At 48.1% G+C, this 19756-nt stretch overlaps 1 protein-coding gene across 4 annotated transcripts in view; it reads right to left on the reverse strand.

The window, feature by feature from the left end:
- Positions 1–5313: 5313 nt before the first annotated feature.
- LOC139052010 (GRIP and coiled-coil domain-containing protein 2-like) overlaps positions 5314–19756 on the reverse strand; it is a 39873-nt gene continuing 25430 nt past the window's right edge. For all 4 annotated transcript variants that reach the window (XM_070529078.1, XM_070529079.1, XM_070529080.1 and 1 more), the window contains 2 exons: positions 16135–16317; positions 5314–5607 (listed from right to left, as the gene is read on the reverse strand). In XM_070529078.1, the coding sequence (XP_070385179.1) occupies positions 5440–5607; positions 16135–16317 (351 nt within the window). In that variant the 3' untranslated portion in view covers positions 5314–5439. The remainder of the gene's footprint in view (positions 5608–16134; positions 16318–19756) is intronic.

Genomic DNA, 19756 nt, shown 5'->3' on the forward strand with positions numbered 1-19756 from the left:
GTTTTCAGTGAGCGCTGACAGCAAAACCTATGAGGAGCGCGCCACGTGATCCCTCATACTACGCCAGCGAGGCGCTTCCGATAGAGGGCGACTCCGTAACTCCTCGCCGCCAATATGCATAGGGTTTGCTACAAGAATTACTAGAGGGAACCCTGGCGCTATAGTGTCCACGGGAGCTGCAGTGGCAGCGGTTGTCCCAGCATGGGAATTATGGGAAGTACATGGATTTGCCTAAACTTCGTTCTTTTGGCTTCAAACGGCTTTGTGACTTCGTAAACTCGTCATTTTCAACAGTGTATTGCGCAATAAATAATTAAACAAACATCATTAAAATTACCCGACGGCAGGATTCGAACACAGGGACTCTAGCACAGAAGCCTAATGTTGAAACTATTAAGCTACGGACGCATGCATCGACAAGCGAATGAAACGCCCTTATGAATTTATCGCGGGCATGCCAGTGCCTTGAGACGCTTGGCGCGTTTCGATTAGGCCACCTGGACAAGCTCAATCGTTGCAATTAATAGCAATTGTACGCGTTCCCGGCGTCTTCTGCACTTCGAAGAATATTGGCCTCGAGCTCCACCACTGGAAAAGCTGGCGCCACCGTCGGCGTGACGTGCTAGGAGGGATCACGTGGACATAGCGAACGCGTCGGCTGCTTCGGGCGCGCCGAAGCGGGCTGAAAATGAGTTTAAGTTCCCTCGTACGCTGTGGTCCTCATTTAGTGGCGAAATTTTCCCGCTTCGAGTGTCTCCTTTACAACGCTTGAAAGCACTAAAATAGGTAGTGGCTGCCTTTGAAGGCGTGCAATACGGTAGGCTACTGCTCGGTGCCACTGGGCCGGACGCACGTAACGGAGGCCGGTGTCAGCCTTATTCACACGTAGCCGCAGGACAAGAAGCTGCGTGAAGCTTGGCTCGCGAAACATAAAACCGGGAAACAGTCATCGGCTACAACTCGGGTATGCAGCCAGCACAGACGCGAGGAAGATTTCTGCTACGGCGCCCGGTCTGCGATGTTCTGAAAACGCGCACTGAGACGCTCGCCCGAGTCCGCTGCCCGACTAATGTCATGACGGTTTGGTCTATGAACTTGTCGATGCTATAGATACTGGCAAGGTCAGCGGAGTGGAAAGGCAGCGGTAAGAAGCACATTTAAAAAAAGCATGGCGTATGGTCATGTTTGTGTTATGAATTAATGCACTGGATTACAAAAAAAGAGGCAGCGGGAAATGGCACGCTGAGAACACCGATAAACATACAGTGCGACGCAACTCGAGAAATAGTATTGAAAGCTCAAAGAATTTAGAATAAAAAAAAGATTGAATCGTCGCGACGTCACATCTCCCCGTAGGCGTCGAAGTCTCTACAATGAAATTATTTTTGAACAGTTCTAATAGCGCCCACGCAACAATGATTGCTTGTATACTGTCAAATGCTCATATTCTGCGGCCTAAAGCTCATGGCACGGTGCGAAAACGCGCGCGCGGAGAAAGCGACACAGTGCGCTGACAAGCATATGCAGACGCGCAGTCGGTCGCTGCGAATCTGCGCGATCGCTGCATTGAGGCTTCGTTCTATTACACTCCATTTAGTTATACAAACACTATAAGAACATATTTCACATAGTTTGCTCCCAGCGTTTACTTACTTTTCACGCAAGAAGCGGGTTGGGGAGACTCCATCGCGGCGACCGCGCGTATAGTGGCGTTCACTAGACGTATTCGTTAAAGAGATAGCGTCTGTAAACGATTGTGTGCTTTCAGTTTGCCCAAGATTATTATTTAGACAGTAAGAAACTTCTCTCGTTTCGAAAGTACTTACAGAAATGTCTGGGAGAGCTCGCACGTGGTGTTTTCAGTGAGCGCCGACAGCAAAACCTATGAGGAGCGCGCCACGTGATCCCTCATACTACGCCAGCGAGGCGCTTCCGATAGATGGCGACTCCGTAACTCCTCGCCGCCAATATATTGCGCCGAAATATACGACAATAAGGTTTATATAGCGTAATATACAAAGCCACAAAAACGTTTAAATCCACAAGCACGAAGATCAGACAAATCCATGTACTTCCCATCATTCCCATGGTAGGACAACGACTGCAGCGCCAGAGTTCCCTCCAGTAATTTTGTAGGAAACTCTATGGGTATATGCATAGAGTTTCTCACTATAACACCTAGAGGGTAATCTGGCGCCACCGTCTATGGGAGTTTCTTAAGGGGGCACCATGCTGTCATGGGAATGACGGTATATGTGTCTGCGAGGCTCGTGTTGGCTGGTGTTGTAAGAGGCTTCGTCTAAAACGTGGATATGGCTTCGCAAATAACGCGTTCTCAAAGTAAAATCTTCATAAAATGTTTCCATTCACGCATATTACATGTTTACTCACCCACGATGCATGACCAAGCGAAGAAAAGGAAGAACAGACGACCAACTGTTTCAAAGCGAGCGCGAACCTTGTCGTCTGTCCTCCAACTTTAGCGGCCAGCTGATACTTTTTACGTAACATGTAGTCGTACACACAATAACAAGTTCTGATAGTTGAACAAAACATGTTTTCGCGTAATAATAAAGCTAAAACAGCTTTTCACGTGCTGTTCTCGTAGAAAATGAATCGTGACAGACGGAATGGTACTTGCCAAGCACGTCTTCAAGGTGTCCTGTCTCTACGAGAACGATGCCAATCCGAATCCACAATATACCGGCATTCCCATGCATACCACAGCGCAGCAGCGCCAGATTTCCCTCTAGGTAATGTAGTGAGAAACTCTATGGCAGCGCCAGAGTTCCCTCTAGTAATTATTGTATGAAACTCTATGGATAAAACATTTACGCGTGGACGCAATTGACAATGTCATTAACCGTAGGACTGCTGCCTGTCAGCAAAAGCTCCGACGTTAACTACTGCCAAATCTAGGGCGAATGATTCTGCCTGCAAAATCAGAAAGAAAAACAGCGTCATTACATAGTGTAGAGATAATATACTGCCAGTTACCTTTTAAAGCACTTAGGGTACGCTTACACCTTCAGTTTCGGTTTGTTTTTTGTGCAGCATGCTCCTACGGTGCGGCTGCGCCCAAGTCAACATATAAAGAGCGCGTAAATAGGATAATTTATGGAAGTGCAGTCAGCACGTCGCACTGGATAAATTTATTTTGAAGATGCTGTGCATGTGCACGTATGCGCTCAGAATGGGAAACGTTACAGCAATGGTGTGTATGAGTTAGATCAGCTGCACAAGAAACGTTTTTATTTGTGGATGCCACTAAATTAAGCCTGACTTCGTCGTAAATATTCGTTTGCGGCGGCAGTGCTGTAGCCATGTGGCCAAATGTGGGCCATCTTTCAACATTTGACAGCATCGTTGCGACGTTATCTTAAAATCGCTTGTAAACGTTGGTACAATACTGTGGCAATGTTGCGTCAGCTGGTGCTACTAGGGGGATGTGCATCTGTGCCAGCGACTTCCTGCCAATACACTTCAAAACTTCCACTTAAAGCCCACCACACATACAATCTGAGTGATTTTTCTGAACTTCAACAATATGAATCATCCTTTCCTCATTTAACCTCCCTCGCCTTCACCTCATAACGCCTACCTTCACCTCAACCTCACCAATCTTCCCAACGGCAAACCTCACTGCCCCACGTGAGGGCAGAAAAGGGTGAGAAAGTCCCTGTAAGGGTGCCTATGTCTGTCTAGGATACTGCTCCAATACACACAGTAAACACTGTGTACATGACAAAACTGCAAGCAGAAAAAATAATAGTATAAATTACACTAACACATTATACGCGAGTTTGATGGTGACCATGCGCACACTGGAGCGTAGATGGCGAGGAGACCAGCAACTGCGGGCTCTGGACCGAGTCCATCAGAGACATCAGAAAAACCCTGTGGCTGGTGTTATTTATTTTTATTTCACAATAACCCTAAAGGCCCTCTAGGGAGGGTATTACATAGGGTAAATGTTACATAGGTAAGGTGAACAGTGCATAATTGCATATTACAATGGAAAAACAAAACTGGGAAAAAAATTAATTACAGTGCATCAACGTACAAACACAAAAAAAATAATGATAGTTACCAGTACAGCAACTCTAAATGATTTGTACAAAATGTGGCACTGTCATGGAAGCTTTGGTTAACGGCGCATTAAAAAAAAATTTACAAACCAGACGCGATATATTAGGTATTCATGGTACTGCGTAGAGCGTCTGTAAATTTTGAGGCATTTGTTTCGGTGACAATGTGCGATGGCAGATTATTCCATTCTTTCGCGGTGCGAGGTATAAATGACTGACCAAATGCGAGGGAATGACACATTATGACACATTACCACCACAAATTGATGTAATGGCATATCCTACAATACGGAGCTTTGGAAATGGCTCAGGAATAACATTTTGTTCTTCAGTTTTTGTATAGGCTCCTTCAGCTCTTTCGATACATCCGCTTCTCCATTCACTGTTACGAGCTGCCTCGGTCCTTGGACTAACGAAGACAACAATCACCGGGTCGTTGCACATTTTCAGTCACCTTGGCTACCTAAATAGACGGTACATAAATCATGCCTTGCTTTACATGTATTTGCGTGATGCCCCATCACACATTGGTGGAGATGTTCTATATTCTCGCCCTGATGGCACATATTTGAGCCAGCCACCACTGTTTTAAATGGCACCCAGGCTTTCCACTGAGTAGCTCTTAGTAACTTATGCACCTCAACACATCAGATAAAGGGGGGGGGGGGCTTTTCTGTAAGTGTCCACCTAGTGAACGTGTCAATTTCGTCTGCTGCTGAAGTATTGATTGGCTGAGGGCGTCTTCCTCCTCCTGACGCATACCAAAGCCCAGCCAATCATAACTTTAGCAGTAGACGAAGTGGACATGTCCACTAGGTGGGCATTCGCAGAATAGCCCCCCAGACAGTTGTCCTGGAAGCCTTGAGATTCCTGCTTGTCACCTGAAAATACATTCCACTGCCAAGCAGATATGTAGAAAGCACACACTGCCACTTGCTATCCTGTAACCATAGTGCATCGCAGTCAATTTGCTTTTGTTCTGCATTGTTTTCACTTTCCATATTATGCCCACTCACCACTACTAGGTGACAGCTAACATTGCAAGCTGAGTAACAGAAGGGTAACCTTTGTTTGCTTGTGCACTGTAGTCAACCAGGAAGACACCAAGAGCAACCTAGTAGGTGATGGTCACACTGCTAAGTGTTTTTAATTTGCTCCATTTTATTGTACTGACTGAGTAGTTCACACACATGACCACCTGGGGTCCACACATGCTGGGGTCCACAACAACCTGGGGTCCACACATGACACACATGCTGGCCTGAGGTCTGCATCAAGAGGAGGCAGGCGCCGTGGGCCAATAAGCACTACAGCATGTGCTTGTGTGGAGCTGTCATCCAAAAAAACCTGTCTATTGAGGCAGCTGACAAGCCCAGCCTGACGCAGCAGGTGCATCCTGCTGCATTTCATCTGCCACGACAGCCTCAAGGTCTTTTTTCTCCTCAGGGCTCGGCTTCAGCATCGTTGTCAGGACTGGTACCAGCCGCTGCTTCTTATTGCCCCGACGCAATGTCACAAACTGCACCAAAAGCATGTAATAAACATAGAGGTGCCAACAGATGCTACTATACTATCAAGCTCGGCTCAAACACAAAAGCCAAATAGGAAAAAGCTTATTGAAGAATGTCCGAAGTGCAATCCTTTGAAAGCACAATAAAGTTTCACTATGTCATGAAATATTGTGCAGCCCCAAAACTTCAGAAAGAGAATCATCCCTGTGTTACACATTGGCTAGTAAGGAAAATACATATAACATAATTCTACCTAGTTTTATTCCTACTTGTGTTTCGTTCCATCCCCCTTGTACCGTATTTTTTTTGTGCGTATAATCTGCCGCCGCGTATAACCTGCTCCACCAATTTCAACAGCTAAGAAAAAAATATCCCCGCGTACAACCCACAGAAATAACGGCATAGAACAATGCTCAAATCTTTGCAAAAGCAGTCTCCACTTGTGCATGCACGACTCGTTCACGTTGTATTTTTGACCAGCGGCTCAGTTCCCCCCTCTTCGGCGGTGCTCACAAAGCTGGATTCATACGCCAGACGCTACAGCCAACAAACCAGTCACGTGAAATGAGACATGAATTGGATAACTTCGCAGCTAGCATTCACACGGCAACGGATGGAAGCGTGGATGGAGAAGCCCTCTCATGGGCAACGGTGACAGAGCAAATGCGACCAAGCCGAAAATCCCAACTGTGATTTGGCTCACTGCCATATCGCAAAGCTCTTCGGGCGGACTGAGGGAGCGCGTGAGAACAGGTGTCGTACAAGCTTGCCGGCGCCGCATGCACTATTCGCGAACTACTAAACACAAAATGGTGCCCGTTAAAAAGGGTGAGAATGGGCGGCCATGAAAGAGGGTGAAGGGAGCTTCAACACGCCAGGGTGGTCAGAGGGTGGGGTTTCCTAAGAGACAATGAAACTGAAAGGCGGAGAACTTTGCCTTTAAGTGTGGCGTCACGGCACCACTGTGCGTGTTGCCGTGAAGCCACACTTTCATGCAAAATTCGCACATAACCTGCACTCCTACTTTACGGCTAAATGTTTTGAAATTTTTGTGCGGGTGCAAAAATACAATAGTTTCTTCATTCAATCACAAGAGTTGAGACAATGATCAACGTTATGCAGTACTACATTAAGCAGACATGCAACAAGCATCGAGTGAGATTTTGACCAGTAAATTGATTCGTCAGGGAAACACCTGCAGAACATTTCATTTCAGTTTCAAAGACGGTAACGTACTTGATGTATAGATGTGGTGACATTTGCACACACAATCAGAACAGAAGTACTGTGACCAAGTCAACACCTGCAATTGTATAAACAAGAAATTGTGATGGAGTTAACCGAAGAGCCTTTCAGACATTAGATGGAGAACCACTTGCTTAATATAGACACAAAATACTGAGCATACAGAATGAAGAAACCATCTGAGGACTTGAGTCAGGCATGATTTAGGCCAATCAACATTATCTAATGAGCAATGAAAAGTTCAGCACCAATAATTTGCATTTGAACTTTACAGGCATACTGTACTTCCAGCCATTATTAACCACAAGCCAAGAGTTCAGCAGAAGCTGCTTAATCAGAAGTTTGCCCGATATAATCACTGTGAAAATTAACAAAGAGAGGACCAACTGCATGGCCAAGACACTGAAAAGCACTGTTATGGTTTCAACGATTTTAGAGATCTGCAAATACCGAACAAAAGCTCCCAACTCAAGGTGAAAAGAAATGAAAAGTAAGATGTATATATAATTTAAAATCGGAAATAAAAATTCATTTTCTGCATGAAAACCAGCTGCTGCATATTCATGGGAGCCTACTCTCCCTGCATATTAGGAACAGTGTTAGCTGTCAAAAACATAGGTGCCTAGAAATGGACTTGCACAATACAGTCTACTCCACTTAAACAATGTCGACCTCATGCTCATTGGTGTGAGACCCAAACTTTGTCACAAGTGAGATTCTCTCTCAACTGTCCCGACACACACCCAGCCCACGCACAACACTTCAGTGTTGTGCTTGACTGCTTTAAAGAGTTTATTTTGGTTTGTATTAGGGACACCTGCATCTCAGCATCAGCCAACACTTTGTTTTTTGAGCTCAAGTTCCTTCAAAAAAGCGGCAGCACGCTTCCTTTCCCGGTCATTCCTCAATGCATCAGTCCTTTCTGTTCTCGCCCTCCTTCCGCCGCGCGTTCATCCCACAGACCATTCGAAGCATCCTCTTGCTCAGTTGTAGAGTCAACGTCCGATATTTGAGACTTCCTAGGGGCGGCGAAAACGTCCGAACAATCAGGTAGTCCGAAAAAATGAAAACATGTCTTTGACTGCCTTTAAGGGCTCAAGTCGCCACAGGCACGTCCGAAAAAGCTCTCAAGGCCGGCCAGAACACTTATTAGGCATATCGGTGCTCGTACTGCGACAGGAGACAAGCGTGTGCATGCGTGTATAATGAAGGAATACATACTGTATCCAGTGACAATTGCCCCTTCCAAAGCTTTTAAAGCTTCACTGCAGTTTCTTTGCGTATACTTCCTGGAGGAGTTGCGGGCGCGGTACATAGGCGATTTCGAACCCGCACAAAGACAACCTCCAACTTACAGCGGGAGCGACAATTACGACTTCGACAAGCCAATCACTATCACTGAGGTGCAACAAGCACTCCATGCACTCACACGAAACACCACCCCAGGCAAGGACAAAATAAATAACAAGCTCCTGCGCAATCTGGATGATGGCACCATTCAATCTCTAACTGACCTCTGTAATCATCACTGGGAAGCGGGTACGCTACCAGCGGACTGGAAGCACGCGGACATCATACTCATTCCGAAGCCAGGCAAACTCTCCAGCTTAGAAAATATGAGTCCAATCTCACTGACTTCATGCCTAGGCAAGCTTCTGCGACATGTCATTCTGAACCGGCTTCAACCTTACCTAGAATCCAGCGACCTCTTTCCCGAAACAATGTTCGGATACCGGACCCACCTTTCTACCCACGACATCCTTCTTCAGCTAAAGGGACAAGTCCTTGAACTCATCGCACCGCACAACACCGGAGCGATTTTTCACCATACCATCCTTACAAACCTAAGCCTCACGAACTGTGGTCGTATTACAATTATATACGCGCCTTTCTAAGCTACCGCACGGCCACAATAGGCATTGGCTCACTCAGAACCCCGACGTTACCTACCCGCAACAAAGGAACCCCACAAGGTGCTGTTCTATCACCCAACTTTTTCAATATTGCTATGATGAAATTACCTGACAAACTCAAAGCAATACCAGGAATCAGGCGTGCAATATACGCCGATGACATCACTATCTGGACCACCACTGGTTCCGAAGGAGAGAAACAAGACGCCCTTCAACAAGCGACCGTCGTCGTCCAGCAATATGCAAAAACAAGTGGTCTCCGGTGCTCTCCCGAGAAGTCAGAACTATTAGCGTTTGACAGAAGTCACGAAGAAAACTCAATGAACTACCCCACATCAAACTCACCCTCGACGACAAAGAAATACCCACAGTAAACCGCGTGCGCATTCTCGGACTCCACATACAACAGGACGGCGGAGGCGCATACACCATCCAACGCCTCAAGCAGACTACCTTCCAAATCATGCGAATGATCAGCCGTATCACCACTAAACAATACGGACTGAAAGAAGACATAATACAGCTCGTCCAGGCCCTGATAATCAGCCGCATTTCCTACGCTGCCCCGTACTTGCCCCTCACTCCCAAGGAGATAGATCAATTAGACGTACTTCTTCAGAAAGCCCACAAGCAAGCGCTCGGCCTACCACCGGGAACAGTGACACTCAAGCTTGAAGCCCTAGTAGTCCATAACACTATAAGAGAAATTATAAACGCCCACCTCACAAGCCAACGAGAACAACTAGCCCTCACACCAACAGGAAGAACAGTCCTAGCACGCCTAGGCTACCGCACACACGGCAAAGGCCACGAACAAGCAATTCATCTGGCCCCCAACTTCCGGGAGCACATCAAGGTAGCCCCTATCCCCAGAAGCATGCACCCGGAACATCATGCCAATCGTCGCCAAGCTCGCGCAAAAACTCTACAGACAAAATATGGCAGTCTCCCCATCACACTATACACAGATGCAGCGCAGTACCCCCAAAAAGCAGGCATGACGGCCAGCGTTGTCAACTATAACCTACAAGAGGTGGTCTCGATGACGGTCTGCACTGCCAGCGCCCTCGTAGCGGAGGAGACAGCCATCGCCTTGGCCATCTCCTCTAGTCTGACCAACGAGTAGGTCACAATTATTACTGACTCCCAGGCAGCTTGCCGTAGCTACGCGAGAGGCAGAATATCTTCAATCGCCCACCAACTCCTCAAACAAGCCTCCCAATTCCCAGACGTTGAAATAGTGCGGACTCCAGGACACGAGTCCCTCCGTGGAAATGAGCGTGCACACGCTGTAGCCCAAGCTCATGCCTTCTGGGCGCCACAAGAGAGGGATACGGCCGCATCCATGGGGCCCGTACCTTAACAATACAACGCCATACTACAACACCACAGATTGAACAGACGACAATACCCACCTCCACACAAGACCCTCTCACGTGAAGGCGTCGTAACATGGCGACAACGACAAACCAACACATACCCCCATTTAAGCAGACTACACGCAATACACCCTACACTATACTTATACAAATGTCCCCTTTGTAATGATTACGCCTCCCTATATGGGCGCGCCCTAACGTGAAGGCGGCCCCGCAAATACCCAACCCCACACCCGAGCAGTGGGAGGCTGTGCTGACTAGTTCGGACCCTCGTAACCAGCAGCAACTGGTGCGGCGGGTCCGGGAGACAGCAAGAGCCGCAGGGGCCTGGACTAAGGACGCCTCCCGCACAAGCAGAAAGACACCTGCTTGTCCTTTCTTTTTTTTAATAAATGTTTCTCCTCCTCCTCCTCCCCGCGTAACATTGCTATATTGAGGCGAAGCTGACTTTCGGGAACCGGCATTGTGCAACGCGCCCTGCTTTCCGAGCGTCGAAGCCAATCGTGAGGATTACAAAGGCGGAGATGGTGCCATTGCTGACAGCGGCGAATTGATTTAATGGAAAACACGACACCGGACAGCAAGAAGCTTAATAGCGAGCGTCGAAGCAGCTAGGCCTAGCGTTGCCACGGTTCTGCATGCGAGAGCGCCGGCTTGAGGCATCGAGATAACAAAAATGGCGGCAGTGGTGGCTTTGATTAATGCCATTTCGTACCTGCGGTCACGAAAGAAAGTCCGGAAAATTGGATGGCAAAGCGTTACGTCCGAAATTTCAGACGTCCTCATACACTGACTCTATGGGGTACGTGGTGGTGCCGCGAAGCTATCCGAATTATCGAGCACATGTCCCAAAAATCGGGCGTCGACTGCACATCGCGAACTCCTCCAGCCGACGACACGGCATCAAAGTAGATTCTTTACTATTCCTCTATGTTACTCGAGCGAGCATTACCGCGACTTTCGTTCCCTTTCAATAAAATTACAGCTAATTTTCCCTGATAGAAGCAAAAATTCCCTGAGTTTTCCTTGAGCATTTCCAGACTATTCAAAATCTGTGAATTCGCGGTTTTCCCCGTTGGTAGACCCCCTGAATTCATAATGTGCGAGATTCTTTCATTTGTGTGATATAAGAAAATCAAAACTTCAAAAATCAGCGATATATACAAACTCCCTAAGTGTCGTGAAGGCTCTGATGTTACTCTATACACACAAAAATCCAGTACTTATTGAACTATATTCCGTCTTGTGTAAAGCATACAGATCTAACCAGCATATCATTATATGCTGGGTGCCTGGCCATAGGAGCATTGAGGGTAACGTTCGATGAGTACGCTTGATGAGTACGCTTGACACAAGACCGAATAGAGTTCATTAAATACGGCATTTTTATGTTTGCTGAGTGACATTAAGGCCTTCACGACACTTAGGGAGTTTGTATATATATCGCATTCTTCTTCATTGCATTGTACTGTTGAGGCCACATTACAGCGGCGCATACTTACAATGCTCCGCTTACTGAACGTCGCTGGGCAGTTCAAATTTGATTTTGGATGTTTACGTAGATGCCATTACTTCGAATTTTGGTGCCCAAACGTAGCCAAATGCGGTTGTCCTCAGCGAACCGCAGTGCACTCAGCCAACGGACTCGTCATGGCACCACACGGCGGCTGTGGTATCTATGCTACCTAGCAGACCACTGCTACATGCAACTGCAGTGCGTTTGCACAGCGCTTGTTTTGTGCACGGCAGGGCTTGAGTGCATGCTCGTGCTCATACGCTCCAGTCTGGCCGTGCTACGTGGTGCAGACTGGCTTTGTCCTGCACAAGCTTGACCGACAGATAGTAGCCACATCCAACTTGCCCATTTTGAAGCGCTATAAATAGCTCAATAAGAAGTGAAGTCTAGACGCCAAGGTGTCCAATTAGGACTGACCAGGAGTGAGCACGTGCTGGCAAGTGTGCATGTGGTTCAGCTTTAAGTTTCGTGCAGTACAAGGCTAGTTGAGTGTTCAAAACTAGTCAACATTAGCAAGATCCGATGGCTATGATATCTATGCAAGGAGGCCAAAGTTAATTGCTACATGGGCAGCTGCAGCCGAGCTGATGTTAGTCGGCTTCTTCTGGAAGTACATCATTGCTATCGAAATTCGAAAGCAAATTTTTGCTTACTTCAGCCTGTTTATTCAACAGTGTCAATATATACACCCAGTAACAGTAGGAAGAACTGCACTGATGCTAACACCCTTCTTGATTGATCTCAGCTATTCAGCAATAGCAGCCGCATATGGGAACCTGCTATATTATGAATTAAAGTAGCTCGAAAATAATGAGGAGCAGTGTTATGTTGCTGCGTGGGTCGTATCGCGAGGCACCATCGCGACAAGGCGTATCGGCAATAACCTTTTATTGCCGTCACGAAACAAACACAGAACAGTGGGAACTTGATAACTGCTACAATATATACATTCTTGAGGCCGGGAGAGGGCGCTCTTCAACACAGGGGTTAACTGATGCAGATACGTCATCCGCTGAACTCAGCGGCCAGAATCGGTACACAACACTCCTTCCCCCTTAGTTGGTACTCAACAGTCAGCCAATGCCAGCACAAAGTCCCGAAGATGTTGTGGTGTCTTCCGGGAACGCTGCGAACGGCGTGGGCCCGGCAATTCTACACTTTGCTCTGTGCTGGCTGAGGTGCTGCTATGTCCTCCGAAGGAAGCATGACTGTTGGTTGCGCCTCGGAAGGTAGCATGGCTGCCGGGTGCTCCTCGGTTTCACTGGGATCTGGTGTCTTGCTGCTGCTCATTCCACCAGGTGAAGGGCTTGACGAAGGCTGAACCTCAGGCTGTCCTTCAGGTACAGTTTCGGCTAACCTCATGGGAATGCTGCTCCGCCGACGAAGCTGGCCCACGAGCCGGCGACACACACGACCATCCGGAAGAGCAACCTCATAAGAGATCGGGCCAGTTGCTCTGGAAATCACAGCAGATACCCATGGTGGGCCCTGGCCGTAGTTACGTGCAAATACAGGGTCATCGGGCTGGAATATGCGTGGTGTCGGCAGAACTTCTGCCAACCGGGAGGACTTGTCAGGGGCCCGGTCTGGATGCAGCCGATCCAGCATGCTAGACAGTCGGCGGCCCATCAACAATTCGCACGGGGTGCGCCCCGTGACTGTGTGCGGAGTTACATGCTGCTGTAGAGTGAAGTCTACCAAGCGCTGTGCCCAGCTTCCTCGCATTATTCGAGCTAATGCCTCTTTGGTGGTCCGTACCATCCTTTCGGCCTGCCCGTTCGTGGATGGATGGAACGGTGCAGATGTCACTTGGCGGATGAGGTTGGCATCCAGGAACCCTCGAAATTCTGTGGATGTGAATTGCGGGCCGTTGTCTGAAACAAGGGTATCTGGCAGGCCATGAGTTGCGAACAATCTTTGTAAGGCAGTGATTACAGCACTCGATGTCATTGACGACATTAGTATGACCTCCAGCCATTTGGAATAAGAGTCCACCACAATCAAGAAGGTCTGTCCTTGGAAGGGACCAGCGAAATCAATGTGCAGGCGTGACCATGGTGTCCGGGTCGTCTGCCATGGGTGCACAGGTGCCCGAGGCATCTCGGGCCGTGTTTCCTGGTAAGGAAAACATCGCCGGACCCATTCCTCAATGGCCGCATCCATGCCGGGCCACCATACATAACTGCGGGCAAGCGCTTTCATTCTGACGATGCCAGGGTGTCCGACATGCAGAGCTTCGAGGACCCGGAAACGCAACTTCTGTGGAATCACCACACGGTCACCCCACAGTAAGCATCCCTTGTGGGCGGACAGTTCATGTTGCCTGGACATGAAAGGTGTGAACTCGGAACTCGGAGCGCACCTTGGCCACCCCTTCCACACCCAGTTGAGGACACGGGAGAGGATAGCATCCTTGGTGGAGTACTTAGCCACATCGTCTGCATGTACTGGAGATTCTGCAAGTACGTCAAGAAGCATGACGACCTCTGCTGGCGAAGGGTCATCCTGGCACTGGTCGGCTTGCGGCAGTCTGCTGAGACCATCTGCGTGGCCTAACTGTTTTCCTGGTCGGTGGTGGAGAGTATGCTGGTATCCATTAAGAAAAATGGACCAACGCAACATTCGTGGTGAAAGCATCTGTGGCGTATGCCGGTCTGATGTGAAGAGCCCCAGGAGCGGCTTGTGGTCTGTATGGATCTGAAATGGGCGGCCGAACCTTTTGGCTCGGACACCCAGCAGCCAGACTTCATCATTATAACCAATAATGCGGCATGGAGGCATTGTAGTAAGCAGGTTATTTCACCATGGAAAACACACGAAAGTTGACGGTGCAGAAGCTTCTTCTCATTGTTATACCTGATATATTGTTAAAACTGGTATTGTTATAGGTGGGTTGGACTGTATACCCCAAAAAAAGAAAAAGCATGCCAGCTCCACCCAGTGGCTGAAGTAGAGTGCGATTATGGTCATGCGAGCAGAGTTCAAATTGTCAAACATGCTGTAATGTGTCCGATATTTGGCTGTTCCAACATATTACGTCTATAGGGCAAGTGGTGGTGCCACAAAGCTGCCTGAATCGAGCATGTCCAAATTCTCAGTGTCCGAATAATCAGTCGCTGCCATGTGCCCTTTCGTATCCCTTTGAAGACATCAAAAGGAACTAGCCAACTATGTGTTGAGTGATGCCCTTGTATGTATGCTGTTGCAAAGTCTGCCTAGTTCAAGTCAATTGACATTTCACAGAGACTAAATTACCACTAAACTTTTTGCCATATAAAAACATATCAGCACCAAATGAAATAACATAATCAAAACGAGAAGTTGCACCAACGCTGTACGATTAGAAGTCAGTCACACAAATACATAAGTACACATGCTAGTCTTTCACCTAAAGTAATGCTATTATGTTCGTCGCCACACATTGTTAAGTCTCTTGCTTTCTCCTTTTCAATTTCCAGCTGTAGCCACCAAAAGAGGAGTTGAGCCACAGCTAAAGGAAACAGCTCAAAGGGCCCTGTGAAAAGAATGCAGCAGTGACAAGCCGTGTACTAAAAAAAAACTATTGTTACTTAAGATTTAACATGTTGTGCCATTTACTAAGATTTCATTAAAAGTTTGCACAGCTTTCCAGTTACTTTTACCTTAGTCTTACCTTTTGACACGAATATAAATTCAAACTATACTCCAAATTAAATTTAATCTGGTCATCAAGCACTAAATTGTAGGTGAATCCACCATGAATAATTTTCTTGCAACACACACTTCAGCACTCTTCTTAAAACAAGCATACAATAGCCTCTAATAACACCAAAAACTTATTTTATTAACAATCCCTATTATACTAAAGATTCGCATGCTCGATTCTACGGACAACCATTTTTGGGGTTCTGTCCATGTCTAAATGAATGCCCACATGCCCCTTTCCCTGTTATATATTTCTTCACTAGGGAAACATTGCTACTATACATCATCACACTGCCCTTTGTTCAATATCTATGTGACTGCCCTTTTTAATTAAATTAAATTATGGGGTTTTATGTGCCAAGACCACGATCTGATTATGAGACATGCCGTAGTGAAGGACTCTGGAAATTTGGACCACCTGGGGCTCTTTGACATGCACCTAAATCTAGGTGCACAGGTGTTTTCGCATTTTGCCCACATAGAAATGCAGCCGCCCTGGCCAGGATTCGATTCCGCGACCTCGTGCTTAGCAGCCCAACACCATACCACTAAGCAACCATGGCAGGTGCTACTGCTTTTTTTGTCTGTATGAACATTGTGTAACTGTTTCATTTGAATATGTTTGCCGACACTCTACTCATATAAGTATATATAATTTTTTTCCCCAATGAACGTCTGAGATGCAAAGGCAGTGCTTCACTAAGGCTAAAGAAGGTGGGAGGCCAATGCTGACCTGCATTTCCACTGATCGTCGTGTTTATCGAGCTCCAAGACAACGGACTGAAGTTGCTGGGTTACCTGGTCGTACTCGTCCAGGCTTGCCTTGGCCTCAGCTTGTGATACCAGTTGTGCTTGCAGCTCGTTCATTCGCTTCTCCATCTGCTTTATTGTAGCCTGGAACTTCTGCGCATCTGACAGCTCCTTCCTATATGTGCCAGCTGCGTCTTCCTTCTGCTGCTTCGGCACCGAGTGAACTCGCACCTGCAACATTGTAATAATAGTGGCCCAATGCACATTCACCACCCATTCCCTAACCAGCTGGCAGGTCAGTGCCCCAGAGAGAAATAACACCCAACACAAAGTGAACAGGCCCTGCCTTGCAGTGTTTGGCCTACAATGCACACCACGCATGGTAAGCATAAACTGAGCATCACACCGTAAAGTGACTGTTGGGACTTAATCATAACCTGATGATCGACAAAATTTCAGCATTTTTTAATACATGCTTTCTGTGTTTTGCACATTTGGCTAAATTAGATACCTGGCAGCAGCCAGAAAACGACATCTGGCCTTAAAGGAGCACTGAAACACTTTTAAAGCTAATCATAGAATTGCCTCACTATTAAAGTACATCGTCCCATGAATCTCATGCCAAAAAACAATTTTTGAAATCTCAACTATAATACGTAGTCATGGAACTTCTTTACTCCGGCAACCACAGCGAGTGCCTCCTTATCAATCTGGGCGTAATTACGCTCCGTAGAGGATAAGGTTCTTGAATAAAAAGCGATTGGTGCTTCCGTGTCATCTGGCATTCTGTGACTCAACACTGTTCCTATTCCGTACGGGGACGCATCGCATGCAAGTATTACCGGCTTCTTCTCGTCGAAGTGTGTCAGCACCTGGTTGGATGCCAGTAGCTTCTTCACATTGTCGAACGCAGTTTGTTGTAGGTTTCCCCACAGCCAGGGGACCTTCTTGTCCAACAAACGGTGCAGGGGTTCAGCGACAGTGGCCTTGTGTGGAAGGAATGCATGGTAGAAATTGAGAAGACCCAGGAAGGCCTGCAGCTCGGCTCTGTTCAACGGCCGCGGTGCATTAAGGATGGCTTGCGTCTTGGCCAGTGTGGGGTGGATTCCCTCAGCATCGACTCGGAAACCCAAAAATTCCACTTGAGTCACTCCTAGCTGGCATTTCTCCTTCTTGACCTTAAGCCCTGCATCTTGGAACCGCTGAAGGACCTCTCGAAGGCGACTAAGTAGTTCTTGGTGCGATGCACCTGAAATGAGGACATCATCAAAATATGGAATGACGCCTGGTAGTCCGCGCAATAGGTTCTCCATTAAACTCTGAAAGATGCCAGGTGCGACGCTGACACCGAACTGTAATCGTCGAACGCGGAAAGCACCCCGATGCGTCACAATGGTCTGCGCCTCTGCAGATTCATCAGTCACTAGGAGCTATTGGTAGGCCTAAGCTAAGTCTAGCTTCGCAAAGACAGTTCCACCAGAGAGGGATGCCAGCAGGTGGTTGACAGCTGGTACCGGATACGAGTGCTGCTGCAAGGCTTTGTTGATGGTGCACTTGTAGTCTGCACAGATACGGACGTCCCCATTTGCCTTCAGTGGCGTAACAATAGGGATTTCCCAATGAGCGTGGTCAACCGGCTCTAGGATTCCTTGTGTTATCAGCTTGTCCAGTTCAGCGTCGATTTTCGGTCGCAGTGCGAAAGGAACCCTTCTTGCTTTCAGGCGGATAGGCACAACCTCAGGGTCAAGTGCAAACTGAACGGGCGGTCCCTTGTAGCAGCCCAGCGTCCCGTCGAACACAGAGGCAAAATCCCGGAATATGCTATCAAGTGAGGATGGTTGCTGATCGATGCGTTGCACTCCCGTGATATTGATACCGAGTGCCGGAAACCAATCCAGCCCGAGAAGACTTGGGCGCTCGCCCTTGACAATGACCAGGCGCAATGGGCCGTCAAAATCTTTGAACTGCACTCGGACGGTACCAACTCCTCGTACAGCGATACGGTTTGCTTGATAGTCCCTCATGACAACATCAAGTGGCTGTAGGTTTCTGACATGCCCCTTTGGAAAAATGCGTCTGGCTGTGGCGTCGGAGATAATGGAAAAAGTTGATCCCGAATCCACCTCCATCTGACACTGTGTGCCTTCGATTTTTACACTCACATGTATCTTCCTCTTGGCGGGTTTAGACACTTCGTTGATAGCAGTAACTGCCAAGTCGTCGCAGTATGAAATGTTTGTGCGAGGAGCGGTCTTGAATTGTTGCATCCGGGCTTGATCTTTGGCATTTCGACGTGGGCTAAGCTGCCTCCAGGACCGCCAAACCTTAGCAATATGACCGGTTTTTCCACATTCTCTGCACTGGGCACCACGGAACCGACACAGGCGGCGTTCGTGCGGGCCTCCACAGCTGGCGCAGGGGCTGCCCACGAATCTCTCGGTGTCCCGTCGCTGAGTGAGGCTCGCACGTAACCGAAGAACATCCTCGGCGGTGTCTTGCTCGCCATCATTGCCCGTCGTCGTCCCTTGATGCACGGGCTTGAAACGTGGCGCGTTGGTGGTTTGAAACGAGGCTAGGCTGGCTTCCCGGGCAATGGCCTCAGCGGCGACTGCTTCCTCGACAGCACTAGTGAAAGACACCTCTTTTTTCGCCAGTAGTCGCCGCTTCACCGTGTCGTTCTGCAGTCCGAACACGAATCGATCCCGTAGCACGGTGTCGAGGTCGTTGAAGTTGCAGTGCTGTGCCGTCGTTCGAAGAGCAGCGAGGTAGGCGGCGGCAGACTCACTTGGTGCCTGGTCGCGGCGATGGAATTCATATCGTCTGGCAAGCTCCGGTGGTTTCGGCGCTAGGTGGTCACGCAGAACGGCGAGGATTGTTTCGAACGGTGTATCCTTCAGCTGGGCCGGTGCCACGAGCGCCCTGGCTAATTGAAAAGTGGCGGGACCGCAGCGGCTGAGGAATATCGATCTCTTCTTGCTGGTGTCCGTAACGTTCTGCGCCTCGAGGAAGAACTGGAAACGTTCTGCATAGTCCTCCCACTCTTCAGGGTGGGTGATGTCGAAAGGCTCGAGCCCCTCCGTTGTGGTGGCCGTCATTGTGAACGAGTACGGACAGGAGCTAGCTTCCTATTGCGGCGGTCTCATTCAATCCCACCCTCGTCGCCAGTGTTATGTTGCTGCGTGGGTCGTATCGCGAGGCACCATCGCGACAAGGCGTATCGGCAATATCCTTTTATTGCCGTCACGAAACAAACACAGAACAGTGGGAACTTGATAACTGCTACAATATATACATTCTTGAGGCCGGGAGAGGGCGCTCTTTAACACAGGGGTTAACTGATGCAGATACGTCATCCGCTGAACTCAGCGGCCAGAATCGGTACACAACAAGCAGGATTCTGTTGAAATGAGTATTTGAGAAAAACATGACTTCGTGCTCCACTTGTGAGCTGCACGCACTGTGCACGACTGCAACATGTGGCTGAGATGTTCACAGCAAGGTATGCTATCTGTGAACTGTTTTTTCACCATGCCTGGGAGTTCAGCATCCCTTTAAATGCTACCATACACTCTTTTGTAAGGGTCACACTCTTGACCCTTTAAGGACTAGACATACACATACCCAAAGTAATGCTTATTTTCTAACCAAACGTGCAAAACACGCAGAATAA

Source organism: Dermacentor albipictus, unplaced genomic scaffold (assembly GCF_038994185.2).
Source record: "Dermacentor albipictus isolate Rhodes 1998 colony unplaced genomic scaffold, USDA_Dalb.pri_finalv2 scaffold_17, whole genome shotgun sequence".
Lineage (NCBI taxonomy): Eukaryota > Metazoa > Arthropoda > Arachnida > Ixodida > Ixodidae > Dermacentor > Dermacentor albipictus.